Source organism: Artibeus jamaicensis, unplaced genomic scaffold (assembly GCF_021234435.1).
Source record: "Artibeus jamaicensis isolate MK-2021 breed Jamaican fruit bat unplaced genomic scaffold, CSHL_Jam_final contig_889, whole genome shotgun sequence".
NCBI classification, from domain to species: domain Eukaryota; kingdom Metazoa; phylum Chordata; class Mammalia; order Chiroptera; family Phyllostomidae; genus Artibeus; species Artibeus jamaicensis.
The window spans coordinates 6279491-6299145 of NW_026522005.1; the positions used below are offsets into that span (position 1 = coordinate 6279491).

The 19655-nt window shown below is 42.8% G+C and overlaps 1 protein-coding gene and 1 long non-coding RNA gene across 3 annotated transcripts; one reads left to right on the forward strand and one right to left on the reverse strand.

The window, feature by feature from the left end:
• The first annotated feature begins 438 nt into the window (after positions 1-438).
• On the forward strand, positions 439-10134 carry LOC119061657 (uncharacterized). 2 transcript variants are annotated; one of them, XR_008389627.1, is made up of 3 exons: positions 439-491; positions 2296-2449; positions 9305-10134. It is a non-coding gene; the product is annotated as an uncharacterized LOC119061657 (long non-coding RNA). The 2 variants fall into 2 exon arrangements; XR_005084827.2 differs by lacking the exon at positions 439-491 and adding an exon at positions 2092-2176.
• SPINK2 (serine peptidase inhibitor Kazal type 2) lies at positions 8837-19075 on the reverse strand. Its single transcript, XM_037162277.2, has 4 exons — positions 18945-19075; positions 18068-18111; positions 10218-10327; positions 8837-9110 (listed from the first exon to the last, which is right to left on the reverse strand). The coding sequence occupies exons 1-4, from the start codon at positions 19018-19020 to the stop codon at positions 9065-9067; spliced, it is 276 nt and encodes a 91-aa protein (XP_037018172.1). The 5' UTR covers positions 19021-19075; the 3' UTR covers positions 8837-9064.
• Positions 19076-19655: the final 580 nt, after the last annotated feature.

Sequence of the window (19655 nt, forward strand, 5' to 3'; positions counted from 1 at the left end):
GCAAACCTCTGTGGTGTGAAAGAGGGTTTTGATTGAAGAGGCTTGTAATGAAAGCCTAAAGAGGAGGGTGGAAAGCTGGGGCATTGGTAACCCCCCTGCCTCCTGGCATTCATACCCTCATGCAGTGCCCTCTCCTTGATTCTCTATGGCTCTGTGACTTGCTTTAACCAGCAGAATAAAGCAGAAGTGATGCTGGGCCAGTTTGGGGCCTAGGACTTAGGAAGGCCTGGAAGCTTCTGTTTTCGCACTCTCCACTCCAGGGGAAGCCAGTCGCCATGCAGGGAGGAAGCCCGTGGGAAGACTAGGGTGGATATATCCAACACGAATAACCAAGACAAAGAGCTACTCTACTGCATTATATTTAAGATTGGAGACGGAAAGATTTAGGCAGGAAGGTAGTGCTTCTCCACACAAGGGAAAGAGAGAGATCTTTTTGACAGACGATCCTCCAGACCGTGCTCAAGAGTATGTGCGCTACCACAGAGCTTCGTGTGAGTAGTAACTGTATCTCACTGTACGTCTCCTCCTCCACTTCCCTCTGAATTTGTTTAGCTTCTCTTATTTTTGTGGCTGCACTGTCCACCTGGCTCTTCCCTTCATCTCTGTGTATTGAAATCCCACTTCTTCCAAACTGTTGTAAAGCAGAGCCACTTTATAAAGTTTCCCTTGAAGGCCCCGGCCTGAGGGCTGTTCCCTGTCTCTGAACCCCATTCCCAGACCAAGTCTAGAATGAAGCATGGATTTGGCCATCAGCCATCTCGTAGCATGATTTTTCTTATTGTGTTGAATGATATGTAAATGTATTTTGATTTAACTTTATAGTGGTTTATTTCTTATTCCCTGAATCAGATTGTCACTTAAGTACAGGAACACATGTGCATCCCCTCAACAGAAAGTTAGTAAACATGGTTAATTTCTACTTTACTTTCCAGTAATCTCCAATCCAAGGGGCCCAAAAGTTGTACTTCCTTTTTTATGAAGCCTAAAATAGTGCATTTGCAACATGTACTTAAAATTTTTTTGAAATATAATTGGCTTATAACCGTATTTGTTTTATAATGTTTTTTTAAAACTTCTGTTTAAGACTGAGGGGATTCCTGTGAAGTGGGACCTTTGGTTTTAAACCTGGGACAGTCTCATGCCCTGCATGTGCTGGCCACCCTGCCTCTACGGGTTCTTGCCACATCTAATGCACTTGGTGCCCCACCCAGGGCTTCAGCTGCAGAAACTGCGGAAGAGTTGCCCAATCTTATTTTCACATAAATTGTTCCTGCACCCTATAAAGTTAAGCAGGTGGTATTCTATGAGTTTCGCTATCATTTAAATTTGATAGGAAGGCCTTTGAAAGCCATTTATGGTAGTTATATACATTAGCATCCTGGAGGTTGATTTCATAGTAGAGCCATAAAAAGGAAGGATGAAAGCTTGTTGGATTTTCTCCAGCGTGGTTCTGCAGTGGGAGGCTGTATGTGGCAAGCACATGCCACCCCGCCTCCGAGAATTTACCATGCTGCAGAGAAAGTCCAGCTCTCCAATACCTATTTTATAGCATTCATTACAATTTATTGCAATTTGCTTTCTCTGCGTATCACTCTTTCCCTTCCAGTACTGTGAGCTTCTCAAAAACAAAAACTGGGGCCCTGGCTGGTGTAGCTCAGTGGATTGAGCACGGGCCTGTGAAGCAAAGGGTCGCTGGTTCGATTTCCAGTCAGGGCACATGCCTGGGTTGCAGGCCAGGTCCCCAGTAGGAGACACATGAGAGGCAACCACACATTGATGTTTCTCTCCCACTTTTTCTCCTTCCATTCCCCTCTCTCTAAAAATAAATAAATAAGATTAAAAATTTTTAAAAGATACAAAAAAAACAAGGACTGAAGTATTTACATGACAATATTTATAAAGCACATATGACGTGTCAGACAGTGTTCTGTCACACATGCTGTCTCTCACGGGACTGAAGGCCAAGGTCACCAAGCCCAGCTGCCCCTAGAACACTGCAGCAGAGGGACAATCTCAAACCCTGATGCTCAGACCAGCTGGCTCCACTAGAAGGTCCTTTTTGTATCTAGTTAATCCTTTCTTTAAGGGTCACAGTCCATAAGTCCAATTTCTACGTGTCTGATCTGCGACTCAAGACTGGGTTCCACTTCTTTATCACAGAGTTTGTGGAATTTAGGTGAGCAAAGGGTATGTTTGGATATCTGTGTTGGTCAGTGTCCCTGAATGTGGCAGAAATTGTTGATAAGCTCTAAGAATATTCTAACAATCAGGGACTGACCTCTCTGAACCACACAGGGACCTTGAAGAGGATGGTGTTGCCTGACCTCATGTGCCAGGCTCAACGGACCCGACCCAAATGATCTTACAGACGTGTCTGTTCATCCATCTCTCTGTCCAGTCGGCCATCTGCTCACCCACCTGAAACACACATGGGAATGTGCATATCCAGGTATTTTAAATCCTTACTGGAACAAAGCAGAATATAGATATATTTTTAAGTACACATATGTATAAATATGTCTGAATATTTAAAAAAACACAAATACTATAAAATATGACTCACAAAAATATGATTTTTGTATAGTAAAAGATACAACTCTCAATTGCTAAGGAGTCGATGAATTCTTAGTTAGGTGAAGATAATGGAAATATTTCTGCCCTGGTTTCAGATGGACAACACACCCTCGCATTTTCTGTCGGCTCAATCTGTATTTTTTGCTAATACTCTTCAGTGCTCCATCAATTTTTTTTAGAAGGAACAATTACAGACTTATGCTTACCACTGAAAATTTTGACTCTCTGCAATAGGTCAAGTATTGACTTGGCCTCCTCAGGCCAAGAACAGAACTGACGATGCCCTCACAGCCTTTACTACTGCTGCCATTATTTAGTATTAGGAGCTTTGTTCACTTCCAAGGTGCTTTCTGTACTATGCCAACTACAGCTGCCACTCTCTTAGAATAACTTCCATCTTTCTGTATAATTTTTACTCTGCTTTTATAGTATGGGTCATGTCAACTGACTTTTGTTTAGCAAGAGGACAATTCTAGAGAGTTCTCTAAACAACACCAAGAACCTGGATAGTCTCCCCCAGTGTGCAGGAAAGAAACACTGATGTCATAATTATTTTCTGGGTGATGCTATCAAACCCCTCTTGTCTGTAGCTGCTCAAGACTTTCCATTAACAATTTCAAGTCCATTATGTGTGGGCCTCCCTTGGCTCAGAAATAGGAAAATATCTGTATACAAGGCTTGATGAATGAGCTATTTGGAGATGGGTAGTACCCATTTAGAGAGGTTTCAGAGAGGTCTGAAACTATTCCACTATTATAAAGTAAATGTTCCTAAAAGTATCATTTTGTGATCAGCCACCCTAATTTCTTATTTATGCCATTAAAATAGGGTTGACAAGGAGGCTGAGCTGAAAATGTGATGTAGAACAAGCTTGACCTTAATAGCCCCTCTCCTTGTGCCCATACCATCCAGTTTTCCTGGTTTGTAGAACCCTGACCAAGGGGATATCATCATCACCTCATTCAAATTATATGGCCTAGATCAGGATGCCAAATACCGACTCATGCGCCCACTTGGATCAGCCTGTATAGGCTGCCGGCCTCACAAGGTCACTGATTTCAGACTGTTCCCTAAACCACAAAATAGAGACACAGCTGTGCCCAACTTACACACAGATCATTTTTGGTAGACAGTCCAAAGAAAGGCCATCATGAGTTGAATCCTGATTTCCTATGAGCACAATGCTGTTTCAATACTTCAATGTTACAAAAATTATAACACTGATCACAAAAAGTAGAACAAAAAATTCCAAATACATTTACAAGTGTTAAGTATGTAAAAATAATCCAACTCTAAAAACAATGTAGCAAAGGCTCCCATAGAGAGATTTTTCTACCTGGTTGTGCCTTGTTGCAGTTTATCAAAATATATGGTTTATGAAGACAACTTTTCCTAATAAATCACCTTCTGGCTAACAGAGCACTTTTTTTTCACTCCTCCAATGAAGACTAACACACCACAGTGAAAATTAGGGCTATCTGTCTCACAAATATTAGTTGTTGATTTCATGTGCAGGGAAACCTCTGAAAGTCCTTCAGTGGTAAATTCTGCTCCAGTGCCACCTTGTGTCTCCTTCTCAGAAAGGAATTCACTGCTGAGCTGGGTAACCGAGATGCTGCAACTTCCATTCTGCCCACATCAGGACCTTTAACCAGCACAGCCTGGTCCACGTTGCCAGGCCAGTGCAATGCCCTTGGCACTTGGTCCCAGTCATTCATGCCTTTATCATATTAGCTTTGGTCTCCATGGTGGAGTCTTATTTTCAGTGATAATGGTTATGAAATTGGGGGTCAAATTTTTGGTTTCTGAGGTAGAACAACTAACTGTGCTTTTGACACTTAATGTGAGCTCTAATTTGAATTCAAAATATCAAACATAATATATCCTAAAAATAAGATGTGAAAGAAAATACAAAGTGAGGGGCAGAAGTCAAAGTACTATTTCAAGTCATGGATAAAAAGTATACATGAGAGTGCTTTATAAAAGTATTAAACGACTTTTTAAACTCTAAATAGCCAAGCTAATATTGGATATCATGCATTATCTGAAGTAATGTATATATTGACAAGGGTAGACGTTTTAGGAGGAAAGGCAATGGACCAGAGGGGAAGTGGGAGGCAGAAAAGCTAGAGGTGGCAAGTTGGAAGCTTCCTCCTGAACGCGCCCTCTACAGAGAAGCGGCCTCAGGCTAGTCGCTGGTCCCTGCATCAGAGCTGTTTGCTCAGGCCAGCAAAGCTTGAACCCTCCTTCTCTGGCAGCTTTTCAAATTCCGGCTTTTCCAACCACCATCCGAGTGTTTTCCTATAACCCCCACTCCAGAGGGTAAACTTGTTTCTATTTCTTCGTTTCCCATATTTTTGCCGAGGTCCTTGACTCCACATTAACTGCAGCAGAACCATTCACTCAGTTTTATGCATAGAAATGGTGTCTTCAACACATAAAAGCATAAGAGCCTTTATTTAAGAAGCAGTTTGCAAGTGAAATGGGACCTTCCTAGGTTCGCGACGGTGCCAAGGAGTTAGAGACACATCACTCTGCCTGTTTGCGGCCGAGCAGCTGGAGCTGCGGCAGACCAAGTTCCCAAGAAGCCACTGCCCCCTTGCGTCTCAGCGGCCGCAGAATTACTCCACTGCAGGGAAGAACTTCTGGCAACAAGTCTGTGAAAGATTATCGGCGGGCTATTTCTGGCTCTTAGATTTGTTGGTTCAAATAAGACTTCCTTTCATCTTATGGCTTTTTAAAGTAGAACTTTTCTTCCCACCGATTTCTAAAAAGGCCTATTTTAATTGTCAAAAATGTATAGTCCTTGAAGAAAAATGTGTATACAATTATTTAATTTTGTTAATGTCTTGATAGATTTCCTCCCTATTTTTTCTCCATATAAGGAAAACTAATTTTACTTGGGGTCAGAAAAAAAAAGCCACAAGAACTATGAAATCTAATTTTATCATAAATGTCATGTAAACATGATCTCCACAATAGAAAAATTAACTTTTGAATTTTTGAGAGTACTAAGACAGAGTTGCCTTTTGCTCTTAAGAAGTATAAAGCATAAAGGGTAACAGTTTAGAGCATAGAACCTCATAAAATTCGCCTGTATTTCAATTCTGTGGATTAAGAATACTGTAGTGAATGCAACTGTTAGACACATTAAATTCAATATCTCATTTTCAAGACAGAGAAATAAAACTTCTTGCTCTAAAGACGGCCTGGGGGAGTCAGGAACCTGGGCAGTCTAACTGATACACTTGTACCTTGACCTGGGTGGGTCAGTAGGTTAGGCGACATCCTGCAAAGTGGTAGGTCACCAGTCTGATTCCTGGTTCAGGGTATGTTCCACTCCCTCTTTTTCTCCCCCCCCTTCCTCTCTCAAAAAATAAATAAATAAAATATTTAAACAGTGTACTTATTGTCAACTGCTTTCAAATGTGATTAGTCCTATTTCTAAGTATTGTGTAAATATGTTGATCCCCTGCCCCAAACGATGGAGAATATAAAAACAAAGATCTGGGTATTGTAGGAGGAGCTGAGAATGAGTCATATCTTTCTTCAAGTTCTTTTTCTTCTGTATCTTGTGTGTTGTCTGCATCATCTACATGTGTATTTAATACAATATAGATAAGAATGTGTGGTGTCACAGAGGGTCTATAGACAAAGGCCTCAATGGACTGGAAGGAAGTTTCACGTAGTATCAGCTGCTTTATCTGATTTGGGTTTTTTTGGGGGGGAAAACTCGTGACTAAAAGGGTATTTCTGTGAAGGCCTGGATCTGATCCTGACTGGGGGTTTGGGGAGCAACAGATGAAAGGAGTTCTCAATTTTTGATCCTCAAAATCACCTTAATTCTACATGAAAAAAATTCCATAGACCACCTACTACTGAATATCACTTTTTAAAAATGGATATGGACATTTTACCATTTTCAACACAGAAAAATAAAACTTCCTACTGTAAAGATGACCTATGGGGGTGAAATAATTTGGTCATTTAAATGATTGAGTTATTAGCAATTGGAAATGGCCATTATTATATATGCATTCAAAATAATGCTGTATAAACTTAAACAACTGGACCCCACAAAAATCTATTGAATATTCAGCTGTTAATTATAATACCTTAAAATCTCTGATCATCATCATTACACATTTCTGTTTGTTAACGTAATTACAGTCTGTTGCCCTATTTTTGTGCTGTATTTTATTAACCCATTTTTATTCTTCAAAATATATAAGATCCAAATCTCTGTTGTAATAGAAAATGTACATTCTATATATTCCATGGGATTTTTCTTTTAGACCAGTCTATGCAGGTGGCCTGAAGGATCCAAAGAGATCTATGTCACTAGCCTGTTATAAATGTAGTACCAGAGAGTGCTCTGTTCCAGGGCATGTGAGGGCAGAGAAGAAGATGGGCCCCCCCTTTCTCAACAGGCAGCTCAGCAGAGCCTAGGATGCGGAAAGCCTGCCAGGGCCACAGACACACACCTGTGTCAGGTTTACAGCTGTAATTGTTCCAAGGGGTGGCTTCTCTCACCATCTCAGCTGAGCAGGAACTGTTAGAAAGAACGCCTCCTGCTGCAAAGAGATTCAGCAGCTGTTCCTTCCATATACCCACTCAAGCTCTCTACCATCTTCGCCTGTTTCTGAAGGGGCATGAAAGGAATTACAAAGCTGAAAGCTAAAGCCAAGCCAGTGATTAGTGGTAATTATCATCTTGATTGTTGCCAATCAGACCCAGAGAGACAATGTCATTTTGGGTAAGTCTCCACCCGGTCGTTCCTTCCTCACTGAGCTCATTCATCTGTAGAATGATGTTGGACCAGTTATACCCAAGTCTGTCTCAATTCAATCACTAGGAGTCTGCATGTGTGTTATCACTGGGCGCACACGCAGAAAGGGTGCCTGGTCTAGCCAAGATTTTTAAAAAAACTAATGTGTCAAAATAATTTCATACCTTAAAAAAACAGTCAAAACATAGTGCTTCCATAAAAGCAGATGGGCAAGACTTCCATTTTTTATGTTTATATACTTCTGTGTGTTTTTTAATTTTCTTCAAAGCATATCCTACTTTATAGAACTTTTAGGCCAAAAATAACTACAGGAACCTGGAACCAATACAAAATAGTATTGAAAGTAAACTGTCATTGAAAAATGAAAACTTAAAAAGTAACTACAGAACATTAATTTGACACATTTATGTTATCCAACTTCTCACTCCGTTGCTTCTATTCCTTATAAGAGCAGAGGACTGGGAATTCGGAGACCCAGGCTTCTAGTCCAGGCTGCTTCAAATGTGTAATATAACCTTGTGCAAGTTGCTTTGCTTCTGTGGGCCTCAGTTTCTTGCTAAGAAGGGTGCTTGAAATCATAGTAGCTACCATCTCTGTGGTTTCTATGTCTCAAGCACGGTGCTAAGGGGTGTCCTGGCAATGGCTCCATAAGTTGAGCATTATCCCCATTTTCCAAACAAGAAAACTCCCCCCAAAGCCACATTCTTTCCACTGCACACTCTCCCAGACACCTCTTAAGCCATGTCTCATGGTTTCCTGGTGCTATACACAATACAACACACTTAAAGCCCGGACTTGACTAAAAAACCCTCTACCTGGAACGCAATATTATTCTAAATTATTCTCAGGTCACATTTATTCTTTATGTTGTATCAGATTCTAAAACAGGGTGTCTCCACGTTCACACTGCTGACATTTTGAAAGAATTCTTCGGAGCTGTCCTGTGCACTGCAGGATGTTCGGCGGCAGTGGTGGCCTCTAACCACTAGATGTCAGCAGCACCCACCCTCCAGGTGTGACACCTCAAGCGCCTCCAAACACTCTGTCAAATGTCCCCTGGGGGAAAAGTCACCCTGGGGTTAAGAACCACTGTTCTAAAAGGAAAAAGCCAAATGCCTGCATTAACCTGGAAGGAAAACTGTGTTGAAACAAGCTATTGAATCTAGTGAATATTCTCCTTGAATAATTCTTTGACATGACCAGCTCGGGCTAAAGTCAGCTCCATCTATTTCACAGGTATTTGCCATGTGCGAATAACTGTGCTAGTTACATATTACTATCCACGATTCAGGAAAATGGTGAATTGGCATAAACCTTGGCTCTCATCAGTGACTCCACTTCTCCCACAGGGAAATTCACCTCTGCCTGATAGGCAAAGAGCCCCCCAGAGGCTGCCGAGTGAGAATGGATAGTCACCAGAGAACAGGTGAATACATGCTGATTTTATTCCAGCTAAACAAAGCAATGCACAAATCATCTGAGCAACAAGCTTAGCTCAAGAAATAAGAAATTTTTTTGTTTCGTTTTGTTTTTTTGCTTTAATTATCAGTTCCTGCACATGGCTGTCTTCCACACCTCCTCTCGGAAAATGTAGGTTAACAAATCTCATGCAAAGAAACACAAGAAAAGAGGAAAAGGGGAAATGAAAGTCGTCTAGTGTGCAGATGAAGGTGGTTTCTCCAACTTCTGTAAACTGCTCCATCAGCATGGTCCATCTCGGATTATTTTAATATTACGGCCATCTTCCCTGCAAATCCGACAACCATAAAAACACATTTATCACCTACCATACTGACACTGTCCCAGTATTACTGAAAAGACCCATGCCATTGTACATTACGTTCCTTCTTGGGTGATGTTTGCGTAACCAATTTTGAAGCTAAATGAAGAAAATAACGAGGGTGACAGCTCTGACTCTACCATTTTTCTCTCTAACCATAGGGCACGAGCACTGACCCCAGAAGAATCCCTCTGAGAAGACCTAGGTAGCTCTCCGAAGATGGACGTCAGAGAATGGGCCCCTGAAATACATACTTGGGGGACAAGGCACAGTCACTTGGCAGGTGTGTTATACGAAGGGCATCGGGTGTAACACATTTACCGCTTAGCATGCTCTGGGTAGAGTTATTCAGATCTGTTTCCCAACTACTGTATTCTGCTGTGAATAATGCACACCCATGTTTTAGTGCTGCCCATGTATAATTCACCTCCTTGTCTCGCCCTCAAAAATTTGGGCAAGAAAGTGCGCATTACACGTGGCAAAATACGTAATGTCGCAGGGTATGCAAGTCACCGGCATGTGCCCTCTGAATTTCAAAGAACATTTAATATTCCACAGAGTTTAACAATTAAATACATTCTTAACTTTGGAAAGTCACCCATCCGTGGAAAGTAACAGAACTTGATTATCTGGTCTACAGCTGCACATGCCCTTCTCCAACTTCAACCTGGAAAATGCACTGCAGGAGTCCGTGTATTTTTGAACATCAGTCTGAAAACAGAACTACTTATGTCATGTGTGAATCTTATATCCAAGAAAAGAGCTACTAACTACTTCTTAAGGAATCCAAATTCAAGGAAGACTAAAGAAAACATGGCTATTTTGTCCTGGCTGGTGTGGCTCAGTGGACTGAGTGCCAGCCTGTGAACCAAAGGGTCGCTGGTTTGATTCCCAGTCAGGGCACATGCCTGGGTTGCAGGCCAAGTTCCCAGTGGGGGCTGTGAGAGACGCAACCACACATTGATGTTTCTCTCCCTCTCTTTCTCCTCCCCTTCCCCTCTCTCTAAAAAATAAATAAATTAAAATCTTAAAAAAAAAAGAAAATGCGGCTATTCTACACTGTAAAAATGTTACCTGATTTTCATGCACAGAGTGCACTCGTTGGGATAAGTGGACATGTCGCTTCCACATACAGGGTTGAAGTCTCTGGGACATCCTGGCAATCTATATTGATAACAGTTTGGCTAGAAAAGAAAACGGAAGACAAAAATTAGAGAACAACTTGAAACATTCTCATCACAAAATAGCGGAGGGCAGACAAATTCCCAAGTGTCCTTAGATCTCCTAGAAACGTGCCAGAAAATATTTATTTTTCCAAACACACACACACACACACACACACACACACACACACACACACACACGAATGGCTTTTTATTGCAGAACAGGCGCATTGGTTCAATACCTACTATGTGATAAAAGGTTCCCTGAGGAAGGTTCGTTCTGCTGATTTTCTAACCAAAGCCCAGGGCATGCCACCATTTGTACTTCCTCCCATCTCTACTCAGGAACCTAATTTTTCAGTCTGGACTTTTTAAGATACCAGCATTTAACCACCAGCACTAAAGAAAGCAGCAGGTTTGGAACTGGGCCTTAGTGGTTGCTATGGATTTGTTTCTGCCCCAAAAGATACATTAACATCTTAACCCCCAGTACCTAGAATGTGACCTTATTTGGAAATAGGGTCTTTATGCAGTAATCAAGTTCAAGTGGAGGTTACAGAGTGGGCCCCAAACCAATATGACTGATGTCTTCACAAAAAAAGGAAAATTTGGACACAAAGTGACCCACTGAGGGAAGGATCATGTGAAGACAGAACACCATTTTTACAAGCAAAGGGACGCCAGAGGCCACCAGAAGCTAGGAGAGGGGCATGGAACCGATTCTCCTGCACGGCCCTTAGAAGGAACCAACCCTGCTAACACCTTGATTTTGGACTTCTAGCCTCCAGAACAGTGAGGCAATTGATTTCTGTTGCCAAATCTCCCCAGTCTGTGGTATTCTATTACAGCGGCCCGAAGAAACTGATATGGTGTCATAGAACTGAAGCATCTGATTTGATGGAATTGAGGCAAAAAAGGTAACATGTCTTGCTCTTAGCCACTATTGTCCAGCAAGGCCTGGACTAGAACAGGTCACAGAGTGTGCAGAGTGCCACTTTAACAAAGGGTTAAATACATGGCCTGCTGTGTTTCTGTTTTATAGTCATGCATTTACATGTACATTTGGCCCTTGAACAATGCAGGAGGGTTAGGAGCACAAACCCCTAACACAGTCAAAAATCCACTTGTAACTGCTGACTCCCCTCAAACTTCAGGCATTTGTTTGTCTTAGTAAATGGTGATCACTTTTCTTTACTTCAGAGTAAATGGAGTCAGCCATTTCGACACCCTGAATAAATGAAATACACCTTTTCATTGATATTTTCTGGATTTAAAAAGACCTAAGCAGGGCTGGCCATGAGCCAAACTCTGAAGTCAAAGAGGTTCAGTCGGCCCTTTCCATCCCCTCTGTTCTGCACTTCATGCCTCATTCAGGGGCACGCTGTGCTCTTGCTGCACCAGGCTCCCAGAGACGATGCCCTGGGCTGCTCACCCTCTTTTCCAGTGACTGGGACAAGGGGTGGTTAGTCATTTATGAAAAAAGTAAATTAAAGCAAGGAAAGAATAAAAAATACAGACTCTAAACATTTTATCCTAAAACATAAGTGGAAACAAAAATGCCAATCTTCTGAGGTAAGGGAATGAATACCGATGCATTTGGTCATCTGTCCTGCTAGGTATGACCATGTGATGAAGATGAATCCAACAGGATATATGTGGAATTGTTGTGCAGGAGTTTCTGGGAACCTCATTTAAAATCAAACAAACAAAAACAAAAAACCCATTGCCTGTCTTTCACTCCCCTCAATTTGTGTTCTTCTTCGTCCATCCTGCTGCTAGGCGCATGGAGGACCAGATGGGCACCGCTGCTCACGGTTATTTTGAGCCTTTGTTATTTGCAGCTGAATCTAATCTGAACTAATACAGGAGATAAGACCTTTCCTTTGAATGTTTCAACTAATTAGAGTTCTGTGTGTTATCACTGCAAAACTTGTAAATGAATCGCCTAGGAATTCCTGTCTCGATTTCTTTAAAATAGGATTTCTCAACCCTGATTCACATGTGGGAACCAGGTGAGTTTTCTTTGTCTTGTAGAATGTTTGGTCGTGTCCTTGTTCTCTGTTTCCTAGTCAAAAATGGCTGTTGGAATGGCCCCCGGGGGCCAAACCACCCCAGTTGGAAACCACTGTTTTACAACACAGTGAGATTTAAAGGCAATTGCAAAACAATGTAATATACCATTAAAAATTATTTTATTTTTTAAAAAATATATTTTATTAATTATGCCATTACAATTGTTCTATTTCTCCCTTCGTTCCCCTCCACCCTGCACACCCCCTCCCCCACCATTCCCCCCTTTAGTTTATGACCACGTGTCTCAAGTTCTTTAGATTCTATATTTCCCATACTATTCTTGCTCTCCCCCTATCTATTTTCTACCTACCATCTATGCTACTTATTTTATATACCTTCTCCCCCCTTCTCCTTCTCCCACTCCCCTGTTGCTAACCCTCCATGTGACCTTCATTTCTATGGTTCTGCTCCTGATCTAACTGATCTAGTTGTCCTCTTAGTTTGTTTTTGTTTTAGGTGTGGTTGTTAATTACTGTGAGTTTGCTGTCCTTCGCTGTTCATCTTTTTTATCTTCTTTTTCTTAGGTAAGACCCTTTAACATTTCATATAATAAGGGCTTGGTGATGATGAACTCCTTGAATTTGATCTTATCTGAGAAGCACTTTATCTGCCCTTCCATTCTAAATGAAAGCTTTGCTGGATAGAGCAATCTTGGTTGTAGGTATTAGGGTTTCATGACTTGGAATACTTCTTTCCAGCCTCTTCTTGCCTGGAAGGTCTCTTTTGAGAAATCAGCTGACAGTCTGATGGGAACTCCTTTGTAGGCGACTGTCCCCTTATCTCTTGCTGCTTCTAGGATTCTCTCCTTCATTTGAATCTTGGCTAATGTAATGATGATGTGCCTTGGTGTGTTCCTTCTTGGGTCCAACTTCTTTGGGACTCTCTGAGCTTCCTGGATTTCCTGGAAGTCTATTTCCTTTGCCAGATTGAGGAAGTTCTCCTCTATTATTTGTTCAAATAAGTTTTCCACTCGTGGCTGTTCCTCTTCCCCTTCTGGTAGCCCTATAATTCAGATGTTGGAATGTTTAAAGATGTCCTGGAGGTTCCTAAGCCTCTCCTCATTTTTTTGAATTCTTGTTTCTTTATCCTTTTCTGTTTGGTCATTTTTTTCCTCCTTCTGGTCCACTCCTTTGATTTGAGTCCCAGTTTCCTTTCCATTACTATTGGTTTCCTGTATATTTCCCTTCATTTCAATTAGCTTAGCCTTCATATGTTCCTCTAATTTGTGACTAAAATCAACCAGTTCTGTGAGCATCCTGATCACCAGTGTTTTGAACTGTGCATCTGAAAGTTTGGCTATTTCTTCATTGCTTAGATTTATCAGCTCTGGGGCTCTGAGTTGCTCTTGAGCCATGTTTTGATCTGTTTGTGCCTGTTACATATGAGAGGCACCTTAGATGTTCACCAGGGTAGGGCCACCCAGGTCGCTGGTATGTGACGCTGTATGTGGGGGTGGGGTCAGAGAGGGACAATGGCAGTTCCCTCTGCTGTTTCCCGCCCCTGGGGCCTGTGCAGTCCGTCTCACCATTCGCTCCTTCACAGGTTTATCTGCTCGAGAATGTGTGACCACAATCAGTCCTCAGTGGGCCCAACGCCTTGTACCCTCAGTGGGTCCGCCCACTTCTCTACACCTGGGATCCGCCTACGGCTGCTGGCGCACCTGGGTCGAGCACTCAGGTCGGTCAGGTGGATCTTTCCTGCCTGACCCCACTCTGCTGCTGGCTCTGCCCCTCTTACCGGTTTGGCTGAAGGGTTTATTGTTGTCAGACTTTCATGTAGTTCAGTTTTCTGTGGTTTGGCTGCATTTTTGTTGCTAAAACTTTGTTGTTTTTAAACTTAGTTGTATGAGAAGGCACAGTGCTGCCACCTATGCCTCCATCTTGGTGGAAGTCACTCAATTAAAAAAAAAATTTATAGTTGTTTTACCTTCACTTAATTCAACAGCAATTCTTCTTTTTTTATTTAGCAAGTTGTCTTTTAGCAAGTGTTTTAAAAGCATTCAACACAGTTCTCACATGGGCTACAACTTTCCTTCTTTACACTCATGTTTATGTTGTCTTTATGTGTTTAATCAAAATAAGTCTGGTGGCTGGCCTAACAGGCTTCTGATCACACATGTGTGAGTCTTGGTGCTGCAGCAGCTCCACGGACGGCATATGAGAGAGCGGTCCATCTACAGCCATGCAGTGATGCGTGTGCTGTGGGATTTTCTCGGGGAGAAAGGAGGGGCTCATTTGCTTGTGAGATACTAACGTGGAGGGTGGTTGACTGATTTTTTTACTGCTAACAAGTAGCACATGGTGGACCAACACAGGGCTTGATGGGCATGTCCCAGTGGAAGCTTGTTAAAACTACAGATTTGGGGCCTCCCCCAGAACCTACTCAATCAGAGAATCTCCAGGGTTGAAATCTGTGTATGTGGAGTCCTCTGAATTCTGAGTCAGCGAGGACTGGGTTTGGGAACTGCTGCTCCCTCCCAGCTTGGCATTCAGTCCACTCTGACTGCTTGGTGAACACTAAGGAAAATGCACGAAGACACTGAACTTGATGCACGATTTCAGAGAACCCTCTGCTCTACACCTCTGCTGCCTCCCCTTTATAATCAAGACATATCCTGCCTGCGTCCCAGTCTCTCAGAGATGACGAGGTAAACGACTAGCTGCTCAAAATCAATCTATGCCTGAGAGTGTTGGGTATTTTTATTTTCAACAGGAGTTTTCAAATGCTTTCATCTCAGAGAATGACTCATACATGACTTTTGAAGAGCTGAGGTAAAGAATTTTTTCTTTTAAGCAGAAGACTTTTGACATCCTTCAGATCTTTGGGGAACCTGCTTGGCTGGAAGGAAGTGATGGTGTTACAGTCTGTTTCCAGCCCGTCTGATTCTCCTGATTTCAAAGCTCAGTTTGGCTACTTACCAGGTGACTTTACGACATTCAGATTACTCACTTGCTGGATTTCCTCTGATCTGAGACATAAGGCTGTATGAAGAAAGACTTTTCAACCTTATCGATGTGGTCACAGAATTCTGTTAATAAATTACTCCCCCCACAAACCCTTAATTTTACCCATTTCCCCAAATTTATGCCAAAGGAAAAAATTTGGAATCTGAATTATACCCAAGATGCCAACTCTAGGGAGTCGCACCTGGCAGACTCTTCCTCAGACCTTCAGGAGACTCTCTCAGGAAGAAGAAAGGAGTGTAAGCTCTGAGAAAGCAGAGAAAGGCTCAGAGAAGCAGAGAAAGGTAGGCTGCGGTAAGGACGTGAAACGTTCTCCGTGGGCACCGGGCAGTCTCTAGGCTCTGCACAGGGACGTGCTCTACTCAGAGTAAAGATTTTGAAGAGTAATTGCAGTAGCAATGTGTGGCAGGAGCTGGAAAGTGGAGATGCTAAAGATTGAGGAAAACCACTTAGGGGGCTGTTATGTGAGTCTAGGTTAAGAGGTAACAGGGCCCTAAACTGGAGCGGTGGCAATGGAAACAAGGAAGGAAAAACAAGGATGTCTTGCACGATTGATCTGTTTAATAATCCTGTACAAATAGAGCAGGTTCCTGTGGTAACTGCCTCTTGAGAGTGAGTGTTTCTTTAAATTTTGCAGCCTAGGTACCTCATTTACCTTACCCTACCTAATCCCAGCCCTGAGACAGAGGTGGGGTTATCCCCATTTTCTGAAAGAAAATCAAACCCAAGAAAATGGAATCATCTGATCAAAAAGTATTCCTGGGCTCCCACCAAGTGCTGAATGTTGGACACTAAATAACAAATAAGACATTATCCTTGATCACGGGAGTATACAGCTTCCTGGGGGGAGATAGGCAACTACAATCCAGTGCTCTGATGGGGTCCTGACGAGCCCTGGGTCTGGAGTCCGATCACTTGGGTTGGAACCATAGTTCCCCCACTTTCAAGTAACCGTGGCCAAAGGGATAATAATAACACTTACTTCATAGTTACTACATATAAAATGCCTAGAACAGTGCTTGGCACACAGGAAGTGGTATCTAAGCATGTCTTGTTGAAGAAAATCAAAATATGTCACCTCCAAAAGATGGCTCTTTGACATAACAATAATTTTGACCTAAAGGGAGTATAAAAGCAGCAAAGTGGAGGTGGGCTGGGTGGAGGGGGACAAAGGGCGAAAATTGGGACAACTGGAATAGCATACACAATAAGATATTTAAATAAAATAAAGAAAAATATAGTAAAAATGTCAAAAAAAAAAAAAAACCACCCCAAACCAGCAAACCCAGAAGAAGCTCTCTCTACCCTCCCCTTTTCTTTCTAAAGGCTGAATATAAATTTTCCTTAACTGGACAGACTCTAGACTCTCATCAGCCCAGAGGGACCTGCAAACACACCTTGCTGCACTAGTTTTCTTCCATGCATTTACCGTGTCATTGTTTGATGCACCTTGGAAGCATAAACCACTTTCCTGTTGTTCGTTTCTCTACAGATTTCCTGTTCTTCATTAAAGAGGACATGTAAACTGGAGTGCTAAGCCACCTCTTTGAGTTCCTCTTCTCTGAGTGTTCCTACTGGACGTGCAATGCACATGTTAATACACTTGCTTGTTTTTCTCTTGTTAATTTGTCTTTTGTCATAGGGACCCCAGCCAAGAACTCAGAAGGGTAGAGAGATTTTTTTCCCTCCCATATATTATCATAGTGATGATGATGCAGTATAGGTCGAACGGAAGCAGAAGGTGCATTTATATCTACTTTGAAGTAGAAAATAGGGTGGAAAGGCTTCTTGGAAGAGGTTTAATCTGAATTGAACACTCAAAGTTACCTAACTCAAGAGGTCAATATCCCCATATGCAAAACAAAAATGTCTATTTATCTTACAAGGTCATTATAAGAATTGACTGAATATACAAATGGACAATGTCAGACTAGGCATTAAAATAGAAATCTGACCCACAACCTGCAGCAACCTTCCCAGGAAGCCAATTCATTATTTGGAATAACCAGCCCAGGAAGCCAGCCTGCCATAAGTCAGACTTGTAAGAAGTCGGATGGCTAGCTCTAGTGACAGTCCAGGAGGCCGAACAATAACCTCTATAATAATAGGCCCAGTATGGTCAGGACTTGACTAATAGCTGACACCTTCCCTAATTTTTGTTCCTACTTCCAACTTAGGACAAGTTGGAGAAAGTCTAACACGCACTCCTAACCACCACATGTCCAACCCACACACTGCGTGGTCTCCGAAGCCAGTCTCCAGCTTCCCCGTGCCCGCAGCCTTGCATCAGGGCCCACCTGAAGCCTTCCTTTCCCCCACCTAGAGCTTTCCCACTCCCCGACCTGCATTTTGAGTTTCTGCCAAAACACAAGTAACCAGGCTGACTCCCTTGTTACAGCAAGTTCTGAATAAATAGCTTCTCTTTGTTCTCATGCGGTTGGTCTTTGCTTCCACTGAATTTCATTTGATAAGGTACTGTGCAAAAAATGTTTAGTACAAAGTATAACTATTAAGCCAAGGACTTTCTGAATCATTTAAGGAAATGTTAAAGGAAACAAAGCCCTGAGGCCTTCAAGCCTTGAGCTATTTTTATCCCGGAGATTCTGGTTTCTAAAGTGGTCCGCAGTTTCAAAAGTGGCTGGTCAGAGCTGAAAACTAGCCCCCAACCCAAACCGTTGTGGGCTTCAGTGTATTATAGAAACAGGACCAGTGGTTTTCTACTTACTGTTTTATATTCTGAAGGTTGACCAAATCGACTGTTTGTAGAGGCTGCAAGAAGAAAACAAGACATTTTAAAATATGTGATTAAGGTCAATTCTTGCTCACAAAGGGCTTTTAAAATCAGCCCGTCATTTTTCCAGGCCATCCCTTCTCCTTTCCCTGGAATGCCTAACTTCTTTGAACCACCCCTCTGATCCCCACACCCACCTCCAAAGGATACTCAGCCGTTTTTTTGGCAGTTCTCCTAGCACGCACACAGAAAGAACATTTGGTATGGGCTCCATAATTGACCGCCCCAAAAGGTTTGTTCAAGAAAGGACTATGAAAAAAAAAAGAAAGAAAGAAAGGACTATGGAGCTATACAATAATAATCAGAGTAGTAACTCTGATAATTCACCATATTCTTTTCCTCTGCAGCTCAGGGTAATAAATGCAAAACTTCAGGCATTACTACTTTAACTCCATTTTTAAAAGGTGTGAAGTCTGGCAGGACTGAAGCCCCTTTCTCAAACGCCCCTGAGTTCCTGATGCACTTGGCATTCACTATTCCTAATTCCCATACACCAGGGTCTCTGTACTATAAAAAACCCTACTCCGTATCTTGGGCTCCAGAAAAGGGCTCCAGAAAATCTGCTTTAAGGGAGAAAGAGCAAACAGTAGGCTGTCACTAAGAACTAGCTGCGAGTGAGGCCCAAGCAAGAACTAGAGGGTCCCTGGCTCCTCAGCTATCCCCATACTCCGACGTTCCTGTACCAGGAACTGCCAGTAAACAGCACGAGGAGGGACGCCAGGGACGCGGGATCCGGATGGTCACCAGCGAGACTCCCACTCATTACTCCTCCAGGGCTGCTGGGCCGACCAGGCTGGCGAGTGAGCGTTACCTGTCAAGTCCCCGGCCAGGAACAACAGCAGCAAACTCACTCCCAAGAGAGCCATCCTCCCTCCATGGCCGGCCATGGGTGACCGAGTGCTCGGGTGCCCACGAGACACTGGTCGTGCACCGGTCAGGCAGGCTGGGGTGAGGGAGGGGCGGGAAAGGGGCGGGCTAGGAGAGGTGTTAAGAAAGGGTAAGGCAGGAAGGGGAGGGGCAGGGACGGATGGGTAGAGCAGGGAGCAGGGGAGAAAGGGTGGAAAGGAAAGCAGATGTTGCACCCACCTTAGGCCCCTACTATTCCCCTGCCCCACCCCTACGAGGATGGGAGTAAATGATTAAGAGGAGGGTCTCCTCCTGCAGCAAACAAGGACCAAGTAAGAGCGGCGGGAAACAACCCTGTGGGCTCTGTGGGTCCACCCCTACTTCTTCAGAATTTACTCTGTCCCAGACAGTGTTTGGGGGCTGAACTCAGCAAAAGAATCCCTGCTTTCAAGAAGTTTCTAGTTGTAGGGGTTGGGGAGGCGGTGACACAGGGAACTCCAAAACAACTGAATAAATACAACACTTTCTAAAATTAAGTGTTAGAAAACGGGTGGGGGAGGGAAGAATTACCATTGCGAATTCAGGGGGAAAATAGGCCTTTTAGAGGTGACATTTGAGCTCAAAGCTGAGGCACGAGAAGAAGGAAGCTTGGTGAAGGCCTTGGGACGAGTATTCC

Excerpts from the sequence above, each read along its gene's own strand:
- SPINK2 (XM_037162277.2), bottom strand. The coding sequence starts at position 19,020 with ATGGCCGGCCATGGAGGGAGGATGGCTCTCTTGGGAGTGAGTTTGCTG. Across the intron at positions 10,328-18,067 it reads AACCTTCAGAATATAAAACA|CCAAACTGTTATCAATATAG; the intron begins GTAAGTAGAAAA and ends TTTCTTTTCTAG. Across the intron at positions 9,111-10,217 it reads ACTCTGTGCATGAAAATCAG|GGAAGATGGCCGTAATATTA; the intron begins GTAACATTTTTA and ends TCGGATTTGCAG.